This window comes from Haematobia irritans, chromosome 5 (assembly GCF_050003625.1).
Source record: "Haematobia irritans isolate KBUSLIRL chromosome 5, ASM5000362v1, whole genome shotgun sequence".
NCBI lineage: Eukaryota > Metazoa > Arthropoda > Insecta > Diptera > Muscidae > Haematobia > Haematobia irritans.
Genome location: NC_134401.1, coordinates 118,834,903 through 118,855,154, shown reverse-complemented (window position 1 = coordinate 118,855,154; position 20,252 = coordinate 118,834,903). Strand labels below are relative to the sequence as shown.

The following is a 20,252-nucleotide window of genomic DNA, read 5'->3' as shown; positions in this document are numbered from 1 at the left end:
ATAGAACATTTTTGAAAACTTCTTTTTCTAAAACGATTTTGTATAGAAATAAAATTTTGACAACATTTTCTATAGAAATAAAATTTTGACAAAATCTTGTATAGAAATAAAATTTTGACAAAATTTTCTATAGAAATAAAATTTTGACAAAATTTTCTATAGGAATAAAACTATAGTTGTGTTTTGATTTCAGCTTAAAACCATTGCGATTTGACAATTTTTGTTAAAGTAATAAAATTTGGAAAAATTTGTTATAGAAATAAAATTTGGAAAATTTTTTTATAGAAATAAATTTTTGATAAAATTTTTTATAGAAGTAAAATTTTGACAAAATTTTGTATAGAAATAAAATTTTGACAAAATTTTGTATAGAAATAAAATTTTAACAAAATTTTCTATAGAAATAAAATATTCACAAAATTTTCTATAGAAATAAAATTTTGACAAAATTTTCTATAGAAATAAAATTTTGACCAAATTTTCTATAGAAATAAAATTTTGACAAAATTTGTTATATAAATAAAATTTTTGCAAAATTTTCTATATAAATAAAATTTTTACAAAATTTTCTATATAAATAAAATTCTTACAAAATTTTCTATAGAAATAAAATATTGACAAAATTTTCTATAGAAATAAAATGTTGACAAAATTTTCTATAGAAATAAAATTTTGACAAAATTTTCTGTAGAAATAAAATTTTGACAAAATTTTCTATAGAAATAAAATTTTGACAAAATTTTCTATAGAAATAAAATTTTGACAAAAATTTCTATAGAAATAAAATTGTTGACGAAATTTTCTATAGAAATAAAATTTTTCAAACATTTCTGCATAAATAAAACATTTCAAAAATTTTCTATAGAAATAAAATTTTTAAAAAAATGTCTATAGAAAATTTTTAAAAAATATTATTTCTATAGAATTTTTTTTTTAAATTTTATTTTTATAGAAAATTTTTGAAGTGTTTTATTTATGTAGAAATTTTTGAAAAATGTTAGTTCTAAAGAAAATTTTTGAAATGTTTTATTTATATAGAAATTTTGTAAAAATTTTATTTCTATAGAAAATTTTTAAAAAATTTTATTTCTATAGGTAATTTTTAAAAAATTTTATTTCTATAGAAAATTCTTGAAAAATTGTATTGCTATAGAAAATTTTTGAAAAATTTTATTTCTATAGAAATTTTTGAAAAATTTTATTTGTATAGAAAATTTTGTCTAAATGTTATTTGTATAGAAAATTTTGTCAAAATTTTATTTCTATGGAAAATTTTGTTTCTATAGAAAATTTTGTCAAAATTTTATTTCTATATTTTTTTTATTTTTCAATATTTTATGTCTATAGAAAGAAAATTTTTGAAAATTTTTATTTCTATAGAAAATTTTTGAAAAATATTTCTATAGAAATTTTTTTAAAAAGTTTATTTCTATAGAAAATTTTTGAATTGTTTTTTTTATGTAGACATTTTTTGAAAAATTTTATTTCTATAGAAAATTTTTGAAATGTTTTATTTATATAGAAATTTTTTAAAAATTTTATTTCTATAGAAAATTTTTTAAAAATATTATTTCTAAAGAAAATTCTTGAAAAATTTTATTTCTATATAAAATGTTTGAAAAATTTTAGTTCTATGGAAATTTTTGAAAAATTTTATGTCTATAGAAAATTTTGTCTAAATGTTATTTCAATAGAAAATTTTGTCAAAATTTTATTTCAATAGAAAATTTTGTCAAAATTTTATTTCAATAGAAAATTTTGTGAAAATTTTATTTCTATAGAAAATTTTGTCAAAATGTTATTTCTGTGGAAAATTTTGTCAACATTTTATTTCTATATAAAATTTTGTCTAAATGTTATTTCTATAGAAAATTTTGTCAAAATTTTATTTCAATAGAAAATTTTGTCAAAATTTTATTTCAATAGAAAATTTTGTGAAAATTTTATTTCTATAGAAAATTTTGTCAAAATTTTATTTCTGTGGAAAATTTTGTCAACATTTTATTTCTATATAAAATTTTGTCAAAATTGTATTTCTATAGAAAATTTAGCTAAAATTTTATGTCTATAAAAAATTTTGTCAATATTTTATTTCTATAGAAAATTTTATCAAAATTTTATTTCTGTAGAAAATGTCAAAATTTTATTTCTATAGAAAATTTTGTGAATATTTTATTTCTATAGAAAATTTTGTCAAAATTTTATTTCTATACAAAATTTTGTCAAAATTTTATTTCTATACAAAATTTTGTCAAAATTTTACTTCTGTAGAAAATTTTGTCAAAATTATAGTTCTATAACAAATTTTATCAAAAATGTATTTCTATAACAAAATTTTCCAAATTTTATTTCTATAACAAATTTTTCCAAATTTTATTACTTTAACAAAATTTGTCAAATCGCAATGGTTTTAAGCTGAAATCAAAACACAACTATAGTTTTATTCCTATAGAAAATTTTGTCAAAATTTTATTTCTATAGAAAATTTTGTGAAAATTTTATTTCTATAGAAAATTTTGTGAAAATTTTATTTCTATAGAAAATTTTGTCAAAATTTTATTTCTATAGAACATTTTCTCAAAAATTTTATATCTATAGAAAATCTTTTCAAAATTTTATTTCTATAGAAAATCGTTTCAAAATTTTATTTCTATAGAAAATTTTGCCAAAAATTTTTTTCTATAGAAAAATTGTTAAAATTTAATTTCTAAAGAAAATTTTATCAAAATATTATTTCTATATCAAATTTTATGAAAATATTGTTTCTATATCAAATTGTGTCAAAATATTATTTCTATAGAAAACTTAAGTACCTCTTTGTTGGAGAGGAATATTTTTATCAATCTTTATCAATCTACCAAAAAGTAAAAATTAATTAAAATTAAAATGTTTCATTTCGCAGAACAAACACATTTCTTCAAAACATAAGCACTCTAGACCTTTCAAAGTTGTTTCTACCATACCCATAATAATGCGAAGAAAAACTAAAAACGCTTAAAAGGCAACATTATAACATACACCCAGAAAAAAGTGACCCCTTCTGTAAGTTAAAATGAACTCATTATGAAGAAAGTTGAATTTCGTATAGCGCCAAAGACATTTGTATTTGTTTGAACGATGTGGTTTTCGTAGAAATTAGATAGAATACATTCCATATATTAGTTAACATTTTCCTATATTTATGTACCACTATACTACAGAATGAAAAAATTTAACTGAATTGAATTCATATTTTTATTTCACGTCATTAAAGTTAGCAAAAAATTATTCAAATAAGGAACATTTACTCATATTGTGCAAAATTTAACTAAAATCAAGTAATCTTCATGAACTAAAATAAAGTTCAGTTGGCATTAGAGCCCTTTTTTCTGGGTGTTCTGGTACCTTTCACTTTTAATAAGTTGCTGCTTAACGATTTTGTTATCCTTTTACAATTTCAATACCTACAAATATAAAAAAATCATAAACCAATTTTTCCCAAAAGGTTAGCCAAGTGTTATTCGTATGAATGATAAGCTTTCTATAATAAAGGAAGTAAGAATTATCATTTTATAAGAAATTTTACTAAACTTGAGGAAACTTGGTTTTAGTTCGGTTTTTTTTTTATTTTTACGAATGCTTTGTTATCATTGAATACAATTTTCTCGTTCAGTAGTAAATTCTTATACTCAGAGAAGAAACCACTATTAGCAAAATGTCATGCCTTATTCTAGTTAATGAACTATTCCTAACTGCTTTCAGTTTAGAATTTTTTTTACTGAAACAAGTAAATTTTATTATTTCACACACAAATTTAACTTAATGGAAATAAAATGGCTAAACTACATTGATGAATATTTTTTCCTTTAGTTTCGAAGGCACTTTTTTGTGGGTGTATAAGATGGTTTTCTTTGTTCGCCTCTGCCGTTCCTCTCTCTCTTTTTGCTACTACCTATTCCTTAAGATGAGTGGAAAATTACCAAAAACATGCACTTGAGAAGTGATCCAACATATGTTGTAATATGACACATGTATGTGTGGTTGGAAGTGTGTTACACTCTTACAATTTAGTGTTTGAGCAAATTAATGTGTTTAATGTAGATGTATGTGTGAGTGTGGTTTGGGTTTTTGCATCACTTCAAGATTGTTTGCTGGGCATGAGTGAGATAATGTTAAATGTTAATGGATTCAAGGCATAAAGAAAATTATCCACATAATTGTTAGAGTCTCTGAAAAATGCTGTTCATGGGTGTACATCATGTTTGGCAAGTTGGTGAGTGTTTGAAGCAAAGAAACCAAACAAAACAAATAATGAGTGTTTATGTTTATACAGTGGTACAAATACCATCAAATGTATACATTGTAAACTCTGAAAAATGGACACCGATGTCGCCTAAATTTTGTCCCCCTTTGACAAGTGTCCAGATATATAGGGGTTATTTTTAATGTATTAATATAACAAACGTCCCCAGACAACTGTCCATGTTTGGGAGGTGTCCAGGATTCAGAGTGATCATGTTTTGAGAGGTTTCATTGTATTTTCGCATGCAGAGAAAATGTGTACGGTAATGATAATCGTAACCATTTATTTATTAATCAATGATTGCAGAAAGCATGTGTTTTGCCTTCGCAAAAGAAAATTATTACGGAATTACCTAGTGCAACGTTGGTTAACGAACTTTTATACCGTACTAGAGTCGTGTCTGCCACTCTGCCTATATATCCATGTCTCAGTTAGGAACATAACTGCTGAAAAATTTTCAGGTGAAGTTAACCGGAGAGAAGATATATGCAATTTACTTTCAGTTAACTGGCAGTTAAAGGGTGATACGGTCAAAATTTGGTCAATATAAACTTGACGTATTTCTTTCAATTTTGCATTTAAAAAACCTGAACACCCCTCATTTTGAAGGTGTGTGTGTGTGTAGAATGTTGCTCCTATTTTGATTTTGGAATTCACTCGTCAGTTATCAAAATGCCGTCCAAGCAAGAAGAGCAGCGTATCAAAATTTTGCTCGCGCATCGCGAAAATCCGAGCTACTCGCACGCAAAGCTGGCAAAATCGCTAAAAGTTGCCAAATCAACCGTTACAAATGTAATTAAAGTGTTTGGGAACGTTTGTCGACAGCCAGGAAGTCTGGATCGGGGGGAAATCGAAAACCGGAAGCCGCTGAGACGACAAAGAGAGTTGCCGGTAGTTTCAAGCGAAACCCTAACCTCTCTCTCCGAGATGCCGCAAATAAGCTGGGTGTATCGTCTACAACCGTGCATCGAGCCAAAAAACGAGCCGGACTATCGACCTACAAGAAGGTAGTGACTCCAAATCGCGATGATAAACAAAATACGACGGCCAAAGCGCGATCCCGAAGGCTGTACACGACGATGCTGACGAAGTTTGACTGCGTGGTAATGGACGACGAAACCTACGTGTAAGCCGACTACAAGCACCTTCCGGGACAGGAGTTTTATACGGCAAAAGGAAGGGAAAAGGTAGAAGATATTTTCAAGCACATAAAACTGTCAAAGTTCGCAAAGAAATATCTGGTTTGGCAAGCCATCTGTACCTGTGGCTTGAAAAGCAGCATTTTCATAGCTTCCGGGACTGTCAACCAAGAAATTTACGTGAAAGAATGTTTGAATAAACGTCTTCTGCCTTTCCTGAAGAAACACGGTTGTTCCGTACTCTTTTGGCCGGATTTGGCATCTTGCCATTACGGTAAAAAGGCCATAGAGTGGTACGCCGCCAACAACGTGCAGGTGGTTCCCAAGGACAAGAACCCTCCCAACACGCCAGAGCTCCGCCCAGTTGAGAAATACTGGGATATTTTCAAGCGGAACCTAAAGAAGACGAAAAAAACTGCAGCAGTTCAAGGCAAACTGGCTTTCTGCGGCGAAGAAGGTGGACAAGGTGGCTGTACAAAATCTGATGGCAGGTGTAAAGCGTGAGGCCCAGCAATTCGGATTTGGAAAAGCGAAAGCCTAACTGAATATTTTTCCTGAATTTTATACTAATGGAACTTGAAAAATAAATTCAATTTGATTTTTTAAATAATCGATTTCACTGATTTACACGCGTTTTCCCTTGACCAAATTTTGACCGTATCACCCTTTAAATTAAACTGAAACTTTACGAAAATGACTGTCAATTTTATAGTATAGACATAGCTACTTACAAAAATATTTTTTATGTAGTAATTTAATAATGTTTTGTTTTGTATTTTCAGGTATGTGTCATTATTAAAAATATTAATAAAATTGCAATTGTGGTATGTACCCCATTCTGAATTGAAGCTTACGAAATCTAGCACCTTCTTGAGTTTGTAAAACTGAGTGACTAATTGTTAAAAAATATTGTATCTTAAAAATATCCTTATATTCGTTTCTTTGGCTCTGAATCGATAGCAAAATCATAAGTACACAGAAAAAAATCCGTAGTTAAGCTAAATTTAACTTATTTTTATTGTAAAAAAATTATTTGCTAGTACTAAATTTTATTATTTTGTTTTCGAAATTTTCCATAGCCCAATGAAATTTTCCTTTTTCTAAGTATGTCTCAATCATTTTATGAACTAAACGTGGCTATAAGGTTAAATGACCATACACATAAGTTCAATATAAACTAAAGCAAAAGAACATTTTCGTACGATTCCCAAAAATAGTAAGAATGAACTACTGTAACAGGTTGGCTGATAAGTGCCCGACACATAGATGGCGTCGCTAGTATTAAATGCATATTATTTTTATATAGCACCAACTTTCAAATGATTCGTTTCAAAATTTGACGTCTGTAAGTCAATTAGTTTGTTAGATAGAGCGTCTTTTGTGTAGCAACTTTTGTTATTGTGAAAAAAATGGAAAAAAGGAATTTCGTGTTTTGATAAAATACTGTTTTCTGAAGAGAAAAAATACGGTGGAAGCAAAAACTTGGCTTGATAATGAGTTTCCGGACTCTGCCCCAGGGAAATCAACAATAATTGATTGGTATGCAAAATTCAAGCGTGGTGAAATGAGCACGGAGGACGGTGAACGCAGTGGACGCCCGAAAGTGGTGGTTACCGACCAAAAACATCAAAAAAAAAAAAATGATTTTGAATGACCGTAAAATGAAGTTGATCGAGATAGCAGAGGCCTTAAAGATATCAAAGGATCGTGTTGGTCGTAAATTCAACAATATTTGGATATGCGGAAGCTCTGTGCAAAATGGGTGCCGCGCGAGCTCACATTTGACCAAAAACAACAACGTGTTGATGATTCTGAGCGGTATTTGCAGCTGTTACCTCGTAATACACCCGAGTTTTTCCGTCGATATGTGACAATGGATGAAACATGGCTCCATCACTATACTCCTGAGTCCAATCGACAGTCGGCTGAGTGGACAGCGATCGGTGAACCGTCTCCGAAGCGTGGAAAGACTCAAAAGTCCCCTGGCAAAGTAATGGCCTCTGTTTTTTGGGATGCGCATGGAATAATTTTTATCGATTATCTTGAGAAGGGAAAAACCATCAACAGTGACTATTATATGGCGTTATTGGAGCATTTGAATGTCGAAATCGCGGCAAAACGGCCCCATATGAAGAAGAAACAAGTATATACGGCCGTAAGTTCGGCCAGGCCGAATCTTATGTACCCTCCACCATGGATTGCGTAGAAACTTCTATGAAAGACTAACATCCACAATCGAATTACTTGGGTTGTGGTATCTTAAAACTTATTTACATCGTTTCCTAAATTGTGAGTTAGTCCATACGTGGTATATATTAGACAAAAAAGTTATGTATAGTTAAGTCTACAAATAATTAGGAATCGATATGGAGTTTCTGTACGGTACGTAGAGAGCCAGAATTGAAATATGGGGGAAATATGGGGGTCGCTTATATGGGGGGAAATATGGGGGTCGCTTATATGGGGGCTATATACAATTATGAACTTGATATGGACCAATTTTTGTGTGATTAGGGATCGATTTATCTGAGGGCCATATATAACTATAGACCGATATGGACCTAGTTAGGTATGGTTGTTAACGACCATATACTAACACAATGTTCCAAATTTCAACTCACTCGGATGAAATTTGCTCCTCCAAGAGGCTCCAAACCCAAATCTCGGGATCGGTCCCGAGATTGTATGATTATGAACTGATATGGACAACTTTTGGCATGGTTGTTAAATATCATATACTTCCACCACGTACCAAATTTCAAGGAGATCGGATGAATTTTGCTTCTCCAAAAGGCACCGGAGGTCAAATCTGGGGATCGGTTTATATGGGAGCTATATATAATTATGGACCGATATGGACCAATTTTTGCATAGGAGTTTGAGGCCATATATTAACACCATATACCAAATTTCAACTGAATGAGATGAATTTTGGTCTTCCAAGAGGCTCCGGAGGTCATATCTGGTGATCGGTTTATTTGGGGTCTATATATAATTATATATTGTTACAGACCATATACTAACACCATGTACCATTTCAACAGACGGACGGACATTCTCAGATCGACTCAGAATTTCACCACGACCCAGAATATATATACTTTTTGGGGTCTTAGAGCAATATTTCGATGTGTTACAAACGGAATGACAAAGTTCATATACCCCCCATCCTATGGTGGAGGGTGTTGTTCCACCAAGACAACACACCGTGCCACAAGTCATTGAGAACGATGGCAAAAATTCATGAATTCATGAAAAAAATGTGTTTTTCTTTGTTAGACCGGTGACATCAGCCAACCTGTTATGGTTAAAATGGTCATGATTTGGCGCCAATGATTTTTTTCTTTACTTTTGGTTCATTTTGTCTTCTATGAGAGGATGTAATATCGTGTCATTCAGCTTAACATGGAATCGGGCAGCACTCAGTGATAAGAGAGAAGTTCACCACTGTGGTATCACAATGGACTGAATAGTCTAAGTGAACCTGATACATCGGGCTGCCACATAACCTAACTTAACCTAATATCGTGAACTGTACTTACAATGGGGCATTAAATTTTCCTGATTTTAAAAATGTTTTGTGGAAATCTCAAAATGTGGAGTACAATTCAGTTCAATTTTCGCTCGAGGTAGTTCATTCTTACTATAAAACAGTTAAGTTTTTTTTCGGTGTATAAACACAAAATCTCTGGATTTTGGTACTCACCCAATGGTTTCCATGCAGGTGTTTTTTTATGAGGTTAAAGGTGAAGATAATCTACACCGCCGCACAGAGGTGTTTTGCTCTAAGTTTGCAGGTTGAGGGTCTCAAGTAGGTCCACGGGCTGACCTGTATGCGTTGAAAGTTGGTCACCTCGGGGGTATGAAATTTTGCTTTAGCTGTAAACTCCGCAATTATGAACCGATTTCGATGGTCAAGTAGTTTATCAGTTATTCTCATCCCAAAATTAAAACTCAAAAATGTTTTGTTTTAAAAATTCTATATAAATCATGTCTGTCATATTTTGTAAAACGATTACATATATTGGGAATAATTCCTAATGATTATTTTTTTATTATTGTAGTTTTTATTTTTTTTTTGGAAATGTCTATTATTGCATTTGCTCTTACTATACTGAGAAAAATATTGACCTACCTGAACACACATTTTAGGACATGAAATTAACTCAATATTAAGGACGAGTTTCTTTAAAGTAAAGAAATTTACATTAAAACAAATTTCATAATCTTTGTTATAAAAAAATGTTTTCTTTGAATTTGGGAATTGCCTTTTTATACCCTCCACCATAGGATAGGGGGTATATTAACTTTGTCATTCCGTTTGTAACACATCGAAATATTGCTCTAAGACCCCATAAAGTATATATATTCTGGGTCGTGGTGAAATTCTGAGTCGATCTAAGCATGTCCGTCCGTCCGTCCGTCCGTCTGTTGAAATCACGCTAACTTCCTAACGAAACAAGCTATCGACTTGAAACTTGGCACAAGTAGTTGCTTGCTGAGCCTCTTGGAGGATCAAAATTCATCCGATCCGGCTGAAATTTGGTACATGGTGTTAGTATATGGTCTCTAACAACCATGCAAAAATTGGTTCACATCGATCCATAATTATATATATAGCGCCCATATAAACCGATCCTCCGATTTGGCTTGCGGAGCCTCTAAGAGAAGCATATTTCATCCGAATCGGCTGAAATTTGGTACATGGTGTTGGTATATGTTCTCTAATGACCATTGAAAAATTGGTTCATATCGGTCCATAATTATATATAGCCTCCATATAAACCGATCCCCCGATTTGGCTTGCGGAGCCTCTAAGAGAAGCATATTTCATCCGATTCGGATGAAATTTGCTACATTGTGTAAGTATATGGTCTCTAACAACTATGCAAAAATTGGTCTACATCGGTCCATAATTATATATAGCCCCCATATAAACCGATCCCCCGGTTTGGCTTTGCGGAGCCTCTAAGAGAAGCAAAATTCGTCCGATCCGGCTGAAATTCGGTACATGGTGTTAGTATATGGTCTCTAACAACCATGCAAAAATTGGTTCACATCGATCCTTAATTATATATGGCCCCCATATAAACCAATCCCCAGACTTGACCTCCGGAGCCCCTTGGAAGAGCAAAATTCACCCGATCCGGTTGAAATTTGGTACGTGGTGTTAGTATATGGTCTCTAACAACCATGCAAAAATTGGTCCATACCGGTCTCAATTATATCTAACCCCCATTTAAACCGATCCCCAGATTTGACCTCCGGAGCTATTGGAGGAGCAAAATTCATCCGACCCGGTTGAAATTTGGTACATTGTGCTAGTATATGGCCGCTAACAACCATGCCAAAATTGGTCCATATCGGTCTATAGTTATAACATAACATATAAAGCCGATCCCCAAAAATAATCTACCAAAATGTTATTTCGATGAGAAAATTTTCTCTAAATTTCATTTTTATAGAAAATTTTGTCAAAATTTTATTTCTATAGAAAATTTTGTCGAAATTTTATTCCTATAGAAAATTTTGTCAAACTGATTTATTTACGTACGAGTATTTAATCGGCCTTTTTTGTTTAATATATACCCCGTATGGACTAACTTACAATTCAGAAGACGGTGTTGAGAAGTTTTAAGATATCTTGCCATCGGCAAGTGTTAACGCAACCCAAGTAATTCGATTGTGGATGACAGTCTTTAGTACAAGTTTCTATGCAATCCATGGTGAAGGGTACATAAGATTCGGCCTGGCCGAACTTACGGCCGTATATACTTGTTTTTTATCATGAAAACACTTTAATTTGAAATATCTGTTACAATTGTTATTTTTGAACTAAAATTTTTTTATATATGAATAACTTGTTAATATATCGCAAAAAGAAAATGAAATATTAGACCTAGATTTAAAGCTAAATATCTGCCAAAAAAAGATCCTTATTTTAAAGAAGCGTCATCTTTGGCTCATTACAACGATCATTTTTGAATGTACTACATTAAAAGTAATGACAAAGAAAGAAGTTCAATAATTTTTTTTTTGCTGGGTTACTGTAGTCCTATTCTAATAGATGAGTAGTCACGAACCTAATACACGATGAATTGATTATTTATTTAGATTTAGAGAAGTTAACGATTATATTTTCCAAAGCGAAATGTTGCCGTCAGAAGAATAGTATATTGTAAAAATATAGCATCGTATTGAAGTTTGAAGATATTATTAATTTCATAAACAATATTGCAAATGTACACATTTCCTAACTTTTTCATAGTTCTATTATTATGTGGTACTGCAATTGCAATAAAAACAGGTAAATTTGTTCTAAAATTTCATAATAAAGTAGTGATCGTCTTCAAGTCACATGTTCTCACATCTGCTTCTAGACAAAATGGTCAATTGCTATTACAGTACATGGCCTCATGGTAATCACTTCACAATGCGTCTAGAGCCCAAAGATATTGATCCATATTTGTGTACTCATTTGAGTTATGCTTTTTTGGGCATCGATGACGGTGGACGTCTTGATGTTGCCGATGATATTAAATATGGTAGGCCAACATTCTTCTTTCTTTTTTATCGAAAAGTAAATTCTTTGTAATCGTTGTATGAATTGCTTTAGGTTTTCTAAATCAAACACTTGCTTTAAAATGGCAAAATCCCTCATTGAAGATAGTTGCCGTTGTGGGAGGTCCTCGAATTTCATCTACCCGATTTTCTCAACTTGTTGGTAGTGAAACACAACGTTCAATTTTTAAATATTCCGTTGCTGCTTTATTTTTACAACTTGGATTTGAAGGTTTAGATTTACATTGGCTATATCCAGGAAGTAATGGAGTACTTAAAGATCCGGAGAATTTTGTTACTTTGCTCAAAGAATTAAGAGCTACGTAAGTATTGCTGAAAGTATGACAGTTGAGATGAGATTTAAGGTGGTGGTGGTTGCATGTACAGTATGGCTGATATGTATTGGAACTAAATTGAGGTTGCTATAATTTCTAAACCGCTCGTCTGCCAGCAGAGAAATTTATTCCAGTGACGGTTCGTTTTATTGTTACCAATAAAGTTATTCGTGATGGAATAAAGAAAGAATCAAGCGTGATAGTGTGATAGCTTCATATTTGGCTGGACAACCAAAAAAGCGTATCTTTGAATACAACTTATGCCCGTGAAGTTAAAGTTAACTTTGTCTTAGCGAAGACAAAAATTGCACAATGTTCAGTTGGTACAACAGTTCAGCTAACTAAAAAAGAGAGCTAGAAAAGATAGATAGAAAGAAGGAAAAAAAGACTTAAGCCTCAATTTTCTCTAAACAAAATATGCATAAACTGATCCCATATTCGTGGAGAGCTTTCTCGAGCAGTACTGGGTATATCCCCCTATTCGGAGTTTTGGCACAGTGGCTCAAATACTAAATTTTTGTTTTTCAGTCTTATACTCACTTTTTCTGAAGCTGCCCGATTTTCAGTGAGTCTTTGTGTAACTGAGCTATGTTCATTATTTAGCTGTGCTGCTGTACCAACTGAACATAGCTCGGTTTGTGTCTCCGCTAAGATAAAGTTCTTCAACTTCACGGACACATAAATAATTTGTTTCTCGTGCCATTGCTCGTTACCGTGTTGCATCTCGTCCAAAACGTGGACAGAAAGAAACGCTAATAACACTAGAAATGATCGGAGAAGGTAAGGCCGGAGTTGATCGAAACCTATGCCGCAGTAGTAGAACTTGCTCGGGAGCTGAACATATCGCGAGGAAGGATGCAGCACATAGTGAAAAATTAGCTTGGACTAAAACCATTGAAGTTCCAAAAATAGCAAGAGCTTACAAAAAAGTGCGATTGGAAAGATCCCAGGAGTTTCTTCGCCTGCACGAATGTGGCTAGTTACCGAATTTGGTATTCTCCGATGCGAAGCCATTTCAAACTGAGAAGTTCGTGAAGAAACCAAATGCCAAAGTGGTCAGCTGTCTATCATCGATTGATCACAAGAACTCAAGCGCCGCTCTAACGGTTGATGGACGCTCCCCGCTCGTCGATATAAATGCCGAAGATTTTCGGGAAGATATCCTAATGACAGTATTGATGCCTTGGGCAGACGAACATTTCGGTTGTAAACCATTGACATTTGAACAGGACTCATCACGCGTCAACCCAGAAGGGCTTAAAAAGGAGTTTCCTGGAAAGAGCCAAGGAGTTGCTTCGCCTGGACAAAGGTAGCCAGATGTGGAATTTGGTATTCCCCGATGAGAAACCATGTCAAATAGAGCAAACCCAATGATCGGGATTACATGTCAAAGAGGTGAGCTGAAAATGGACATCTTCGTTTAGCCATCTGAACTCAAGCGCCGTAACGACAATAGTCGCCCCTCGCTTGTATTCATTGTGGGGTCAAAATAAACGCCGATTATTATCCGATAATAGTCATAAAGCCATGGACAGACATACATTTCATCTGCAGACCTTGGACATTCCAAAAGGACACAAGAACATCACACTCAGCACGCAACCAGGATTGGGTTAAAAAAAGAAGTTCCTCGCTTCATTCCTAAGGCATGATCGCCAACAAAATCTTCAGATCTCAATCCTTTGGTCTTTGCGCCTGGAGATTTCGGAAAGTTAGCACTAAAAAATATCAAAGTGTCTCGGCGGGAATGGTCCGAAATACCGCAGAGGCACTTTCGTGTACTGTGTAACGAGTTTGTCGGCACGGTTGCCACTTCAGCCAAAAATAATCTACCAAAATTGGTAGAACATTTTACCATAAAAACTACCAAACAAAAAAATCTTATTGTGCAAAATTTTATTTCTATAGAAAATTCTATTTGTATAGAACATTTTGAAAAATTTTTATTACATTGGAAAATTATGTAAAAATTTTATTTTTAGAAAATTTTGTGAAAATTTTATTTCTATAGAAAATTTTGTGAAAATTGTATTTCTATAGAAAATTTTGTCAACATTTTATTTTTATAGAAAATTTTGTCAACATTTTATTTTTATAGAAAATTTTGTCAAATGCTGTCAAAATTTTATTTCTATAGAAAATTTTGTCAAAATTTTATTTCTCTAGAAAATGTTTTCAAAATTTTATTTCTATAGAAAATTTTGTCAAAATTTTATTTTTATAGAAAATTTTGTCAAAATTTTATTTCTATAGAAAATTTTATCAAAATTTTATTTCTAAATAAAATTTTATTTCTATAGAAAATTTTGTCAAAATTTTATTTCTATAGAAAATTTTGTCAAAATTTTATTTCTATAGAAAATTTTGTCAAAATTTTATTGCTATAGAAAATTTTGTCAAAATGTTATTTCTATAGAAAATTTTATCAAAATTTTATTCCTATAGAAAATTTTGTAAAAATTTTATTTCTATAGAAAACTTTGTCAAAATTTTATTTCTATAGAAAATTTCGTCAAAATTTTAATTCTATAGAAAATTTTTTCATCATTTTATTTCTTCAGAAAATGTTGTCAAAATTTTATTTCTATAGAAAATTTTGTCAAAATTTTATTTCTGTAGAAAATTTTGTCAATTTTTTATTTCTATAGAAAATTTTGTCAAAATTTTATTTTTATAGAAAATTTTGTCAAAATTTTATTTTTATAGAAAATTTTGTCAAAATTTTATTTCTATAGAGAATTTTATCAAAATTTTATTTCTAAAGAAAATTTTATTTCTATAGAAAATTTTGTCAAAATTTTATTTCTATAGAAAATTTTGTCAAAATTTTATTTCTATCGAAAATTTTGTCAAAATTTTATTTCTATAGAAAATTTTGTCAAAATTTTATTTTTATAGAAAATTTTGTCAAAATTTTATTTCTAAAGAAAATGTTATTTCTATAGAAAATTTTGTCAAAATGTTATTTCTATAGAAAATGTTGTCAAAATTTTATTTCTATAGTACATTTTGTCAAAATCTTATTACTACTGAAAATAATTCGAACCAAAGTTAGCCAATTCGAAAACAGATTTTAAAATTGTATGGTAATCTTATTTCTATAGAAAATGTTGTCAAAATCTTATTTCTATCGAAAATTTTGTCAAAATGTTATTTCTATCGAAAATTTTGTCAAGATTTTATTTTTATAGAAAATTTTTTCAACATTTTATTTCTATCGAAATTTTTGACAAAATTTTACTTATATAGAAAATGTTGTCAAAATTTTATGTCTATAGAAAATTTTGTCAAAATTTTATTTCTATAAAAAATTTTGTTAAAATTTTATTTCTATAGAAAATTTTGTCAAAATTTTATTTCTATTGAAAATTTTGTCAAAATTTTATTTCTATAAAAAATTTTGTCAGAATTGTATTTTTTCAAAATTTTGTCAAAATTTTAGTTTTATCACAATTTTATTTCTATAGAAAATTTTGTCAAAATTTTATTTCTATAGAAAATTTTGTCAACATTTTATTTCTACCGAAAATGTTGTCAAAATTTTATTTCTATAGAAAATGTCAAAATTTTATTACTATAGGCAATGTCAAAATTTTATTTCTATAGAAAATTTTTTCATCATTTTATTTTTTCAGAAAATGTTGTCAAAATTTTATTTCTATAGTAATTTTTCTCAAAAATTTATTTCTGTAGAAAAGTTTGTCAATTTTTATACCCTTCACCACTACTGTGGTACAGGGTATAATAAGTTTGTGCATTTGTATGTAACGCCAAGAAGGAAAAGTCTGAGACCCATCGTTTAGTATACCGATCGTCTTAGAATTAAATTCTGAGTCGATTTAGCGATGTCCGTCTGTCTGTCTGTCTGTCTGTCTGTCCGTCTGTCTGTCTGTTGATGTATTTTTGTGTGCAAAGTACAGCTCGCAGTTTTAGTCCGATTGTCCTAAAATTTGGTATACGGCCCTGATTCGGCTCAAAGACGATCCCTATTGATTTTGGGAAAAATCGGTTCAGATTTAGATATAGCTGCCATATATATTTTTCACCGATCTGGTCATAATTGGCGTGTATATCAACCGATCTTCCTCAAATTCCGTACATCCGAATATTTTATGAGTCTCGAAAAACTTGCAAAATATCATCCAAATCGGTTCAGATTTAGATATAGCTCCCATATATAGCTTTCGCCCGATTTACACTCATTTGCCCACAGAGGCCAATTTTTTGCTCCGATTTAGTTGAAATTTTGTACAGGGAGTAGAATTAGCATTATAGCTAGGCGTGTCAAATTTGGTGGAAATCGGTTCAGATTTAGATATAGCTCCCATATATAGCTTTCGCCCGATTTACACTCAAATGACCACAGAGGCCAATTTTTTGCTCCGATTTAGTTGAAATTTTGCACAGGGAGTAGAATGAGCATTGTAGCTATGTGTGCCAAATTTGGTTGAAATCGGTTCAGATTTAGATATAGCTCCCATATATAGCTTTCGTCCGATTTACACTCATATGACCACAGAGGCCAATCTTTTACTCCGATTTAATTGAAATTTTGCACAGGGAGTAGAATTAGCATTGTAACTATGCGTGCCAAATTTGGTTGAAATCGGTTCAGATTTAGATATAGCTCCCATATGTAGCTTTCGTCCGATTTACACTCATATGACCACAGAGGCCAATCTTTTACTCCGATTTAATTGAAATTTTGCACAGGGAGTAGAATTAGCATTGTAGCTATGCATGCCAAATTTCGTTGAAATCGGTTCAGATTTAGATATAGCTCCCATATATAGCTTTCGCCCGATTTACACTCAAATGACCACAGAGGCCAATTTTTTGCTCCGATTTAGTTGAAATTTTGCACAGGGAGTAGAATGAGCATTGTAGCTATGTGTGCCAAATTTCGTTGAAATCGGTTCAGATTTAGATATAGCTCCCATATATATGTTTTGCTGATTTGGACAAAAATTGTCAAAATACCAACATTTTCCTTATAAAATCGCCACTGCTTAGTCGAAAAGTTGTAAAAATGACTCTAATTTTCCTAAACTTCTAATACATATATATCGAGCAATAAATCATAAATAAACTTTTGCGAAGTTTCCTTAAAATTGCTTCAGATTTCAATGTTTCCCATATTTTTTTTACTAACATTGTGTTCCACCCTAGTCCATTAGCCGACTTAAATTTTGAGTCTATAGATTTTGTAGAAGTCTATCAAATTCTGTCCAGATCGAGTGATATTATGGTATCGAAAATTTAGATCTACAAAGTGGTGCAGGGTATAATATAGTCGGCCCCGCCCGACTTTAGACTTTCCTTACTTGTTTATTTCTATAGAAAATTTTGTTAAAATTTTATTTCTATAGAAAATTTTATTTCTAAAGAAAATTTTGTCAAAATTTTATTTTTATAGAAACTTTTGTCAAAATTTTATTTTTATAGAAAATTTTGTCAAAATTTTATTTCTATAGAAAATTTTCTTAAAATTTTATTTTTAAACAAAATTTTGTCCAAATTTTATTTCTATAGAAAATTTTATCAAAATTTTATTTCTATAGAAAATTTTTTGTCAAAATTTTATTTTTATAGAAAATTTTGTTAAAATTTTATTTCTATAGAAAATTTTGTCAAAATTTTATTTCTATAGAAAATTGTATTTCTATAGAAAATTGTGTGAATATTTTATTTCTATAGCTAATTTTGTCAAAATTTTATTTCTATAGAAAATTTTATCAAAATTTTATTTCTATAGAAAATTTTATCAATATTTTGTTTCTATAGAACATTTTGTCAAGATTGTATTTCTATAGAAAATTTTGTAAAAATTTTATTTCTATAGAAAATTTTGTCAAAAATTTTATTTCTATAGAAAATTTTGTCAAAATTTTATTTCTATAGAAAATTTTGTAAAAATTTTATTTCTATAGAAAATTTAGTCAAAATTTTATTTCTATAGAAAATTTTGTCAAAATTTTATATCTATAGAAAATTTTGTCAAAATTTTATTTTTAGAAAATTTTGTGAAGATTTTATCTCTATAGAAAATTTTGTTAAAATTTTATTTCTATAGAAAATGTTGTCAAAATTTTATTTCTATAGAAAATGTTGTTAAAATTTTATTTCTATAGAAAATTTTGTCAAAAATTTTATTTCTAACGAAATTTTTGTCAAAATTTAATTACTACTGAAAATAATTCGTACCAAAGGTAGACAATTCGCAAACTGATTTTAAAATTGTATGGTAATTTGGACATTTTGTGCTTTTGAGCAATAAAATTAAAAACAAAAATATTACAGCTCTTTACTTTGTTACATAACATATCAGCCACCCTGTATGTCTTCTTCTGAATAGAATAGAAATAGCTCACACCCTGTGAGCTATGACTTCTTAGGAAGGAACCCATGTAATTATTTGCAAAATCCATCCACCCATCCATTTATCCACCACCATTCAATAATAATCCAATTGCCTCCTCTCTTTCTCTCTTTAAACTTAGTCTTAATCCTTTGGAGTTGGAGTTCGGCATAACTGTGAGTGGAAGCATTGAATATACTAAAGAATGGTATAATATAGCTGAAATCGTTAAATATGTAGATTTCATCAATATCATGACCTACAATTACACCGATGGTAACAGGGTGGCCTATGATGCTCCCCTCTATGGCGAAGGCCAAGATAATGTAGATGCCACTATCAATTTTTGGATTGATGTAGGTATGTTGACATTCATACATATACAAAAAATTGTTAAATTGCTGAAATCTTACATTGAATTGAATTTAGGAGCCCCTGCTTCCAAATTGAATATGGGTATAGCTTTAACAGCTCGCACATTCATTCTATGGGATGCAGAAAAAATTCGAACTGATACTGCCATCGATGTGGCATGGCCTTTTTCCGATATTGATCCACAGTATAAAACTTATGGAGAATTTTGTCACATGGAATATGCTGATCTTATGTATAATACAAGTTTTGGTTTTGATGTTGAACTTGGTGCTAGTTTCGTACAGGATGATGTCTCTTGGACTGCCTATGAGTCTCCACGAGCATTGGAAGTGAAATTGGAATATTTATTGACGAAAGAGCTACGCGGAGTTATGGTGTGGTCTTTGCAGAATGATGATTATCTGGGTACATGCTCTGAGAAATATCCCCTCTTGAAATTGATTAATCGCAAATTGGATCATAGATATGTATGTCAACCGGGAATGTGCTGTATAAAATCGATACGTACGCGAACCTACTGTTTTTATATCGATTAGAAAATATGTTTTTTTTTTCGTATTTTGCGAGTTTGGAAAAAATAATATATTTTGTGTTTTTTTTTTTTGAGTTGTTTACTATATCTCCAATATATTCGCAATTAAAAGTTGATTGCAGCTAAAACCAAAAGTCAGTTAAGAAAATGATTGAACATTTTGATTGTTGATTATTCTAATGAATGTAAATTAAAAAGATATTGGGAGAGCAAATTAAAAATGCGGGATTTTTAAGAATTTATCCCGAAAAAATAACAGATTAAGAGAGAAGTTGGGAGCCACCGTGGTGCAATGGTTAGCATGCCCGCCTTGCATACACAAGGTCGTGGGTTCGATTCCTGCTTCGACCGAACACCAAAAAGTTTGTCAGCGGTGGATTATCTCATCTCAGTAATGCTGGTGACATTTCTGAGGGTTTCAAAGCTTCTCTAAGTGGTTTCACTGCAATGTGGAACGTCGTTCGGACTCGGCTATAACCTGGAATCGGGCAGCACTCAGTGATAAGTTCACCAATGTGGTATCACAATGGACTGAATAGTCTAAGTGAGCCTGATTCATCGGGCTGCCACCTAACCTAAGAGAGAAGTTCACCACTGTGGAATCACAATGGATTGAATAGTTTAGGTGAGCCAGAAATATCACTATACCTAACCTAGCAGACTGGTCAAT

At 30.9% G+C, this 20,252-nt stretch overlaps 1 protein-coding gene across 1 annotated transcript; it reads left to right on the top strand.

Moving 5' to 3' along the window:
* Window positions 1–11,570: 11,570 nt before the first annotated feature.
* Window positions 11,571–19,716, top strand: LOC142237909 (chitinase-3-like protein 1). Its single transcript, XM_075309367.1, has 5 exons — window positions 11,571–11,728; window positions 11,802–11,966; window positions 12,038–12,305; window positions 18,818–19,035; window positions 19,105–19,716. Exons 1-5 carry the CDS (start codon window positions 11,662–11,664, stop codon window positions 19,584–19,586), a joined length of 1,200 nt encoding a protein of 399 aa, XP_075165482.1. The 5' UTR covers window positions 11,571–11,661; the 3' UTR covers window positions 19,587–19,716.
* The last annotated feature ends 536 nt before the right edge of the window (window positions 19,717–20,252 follow it).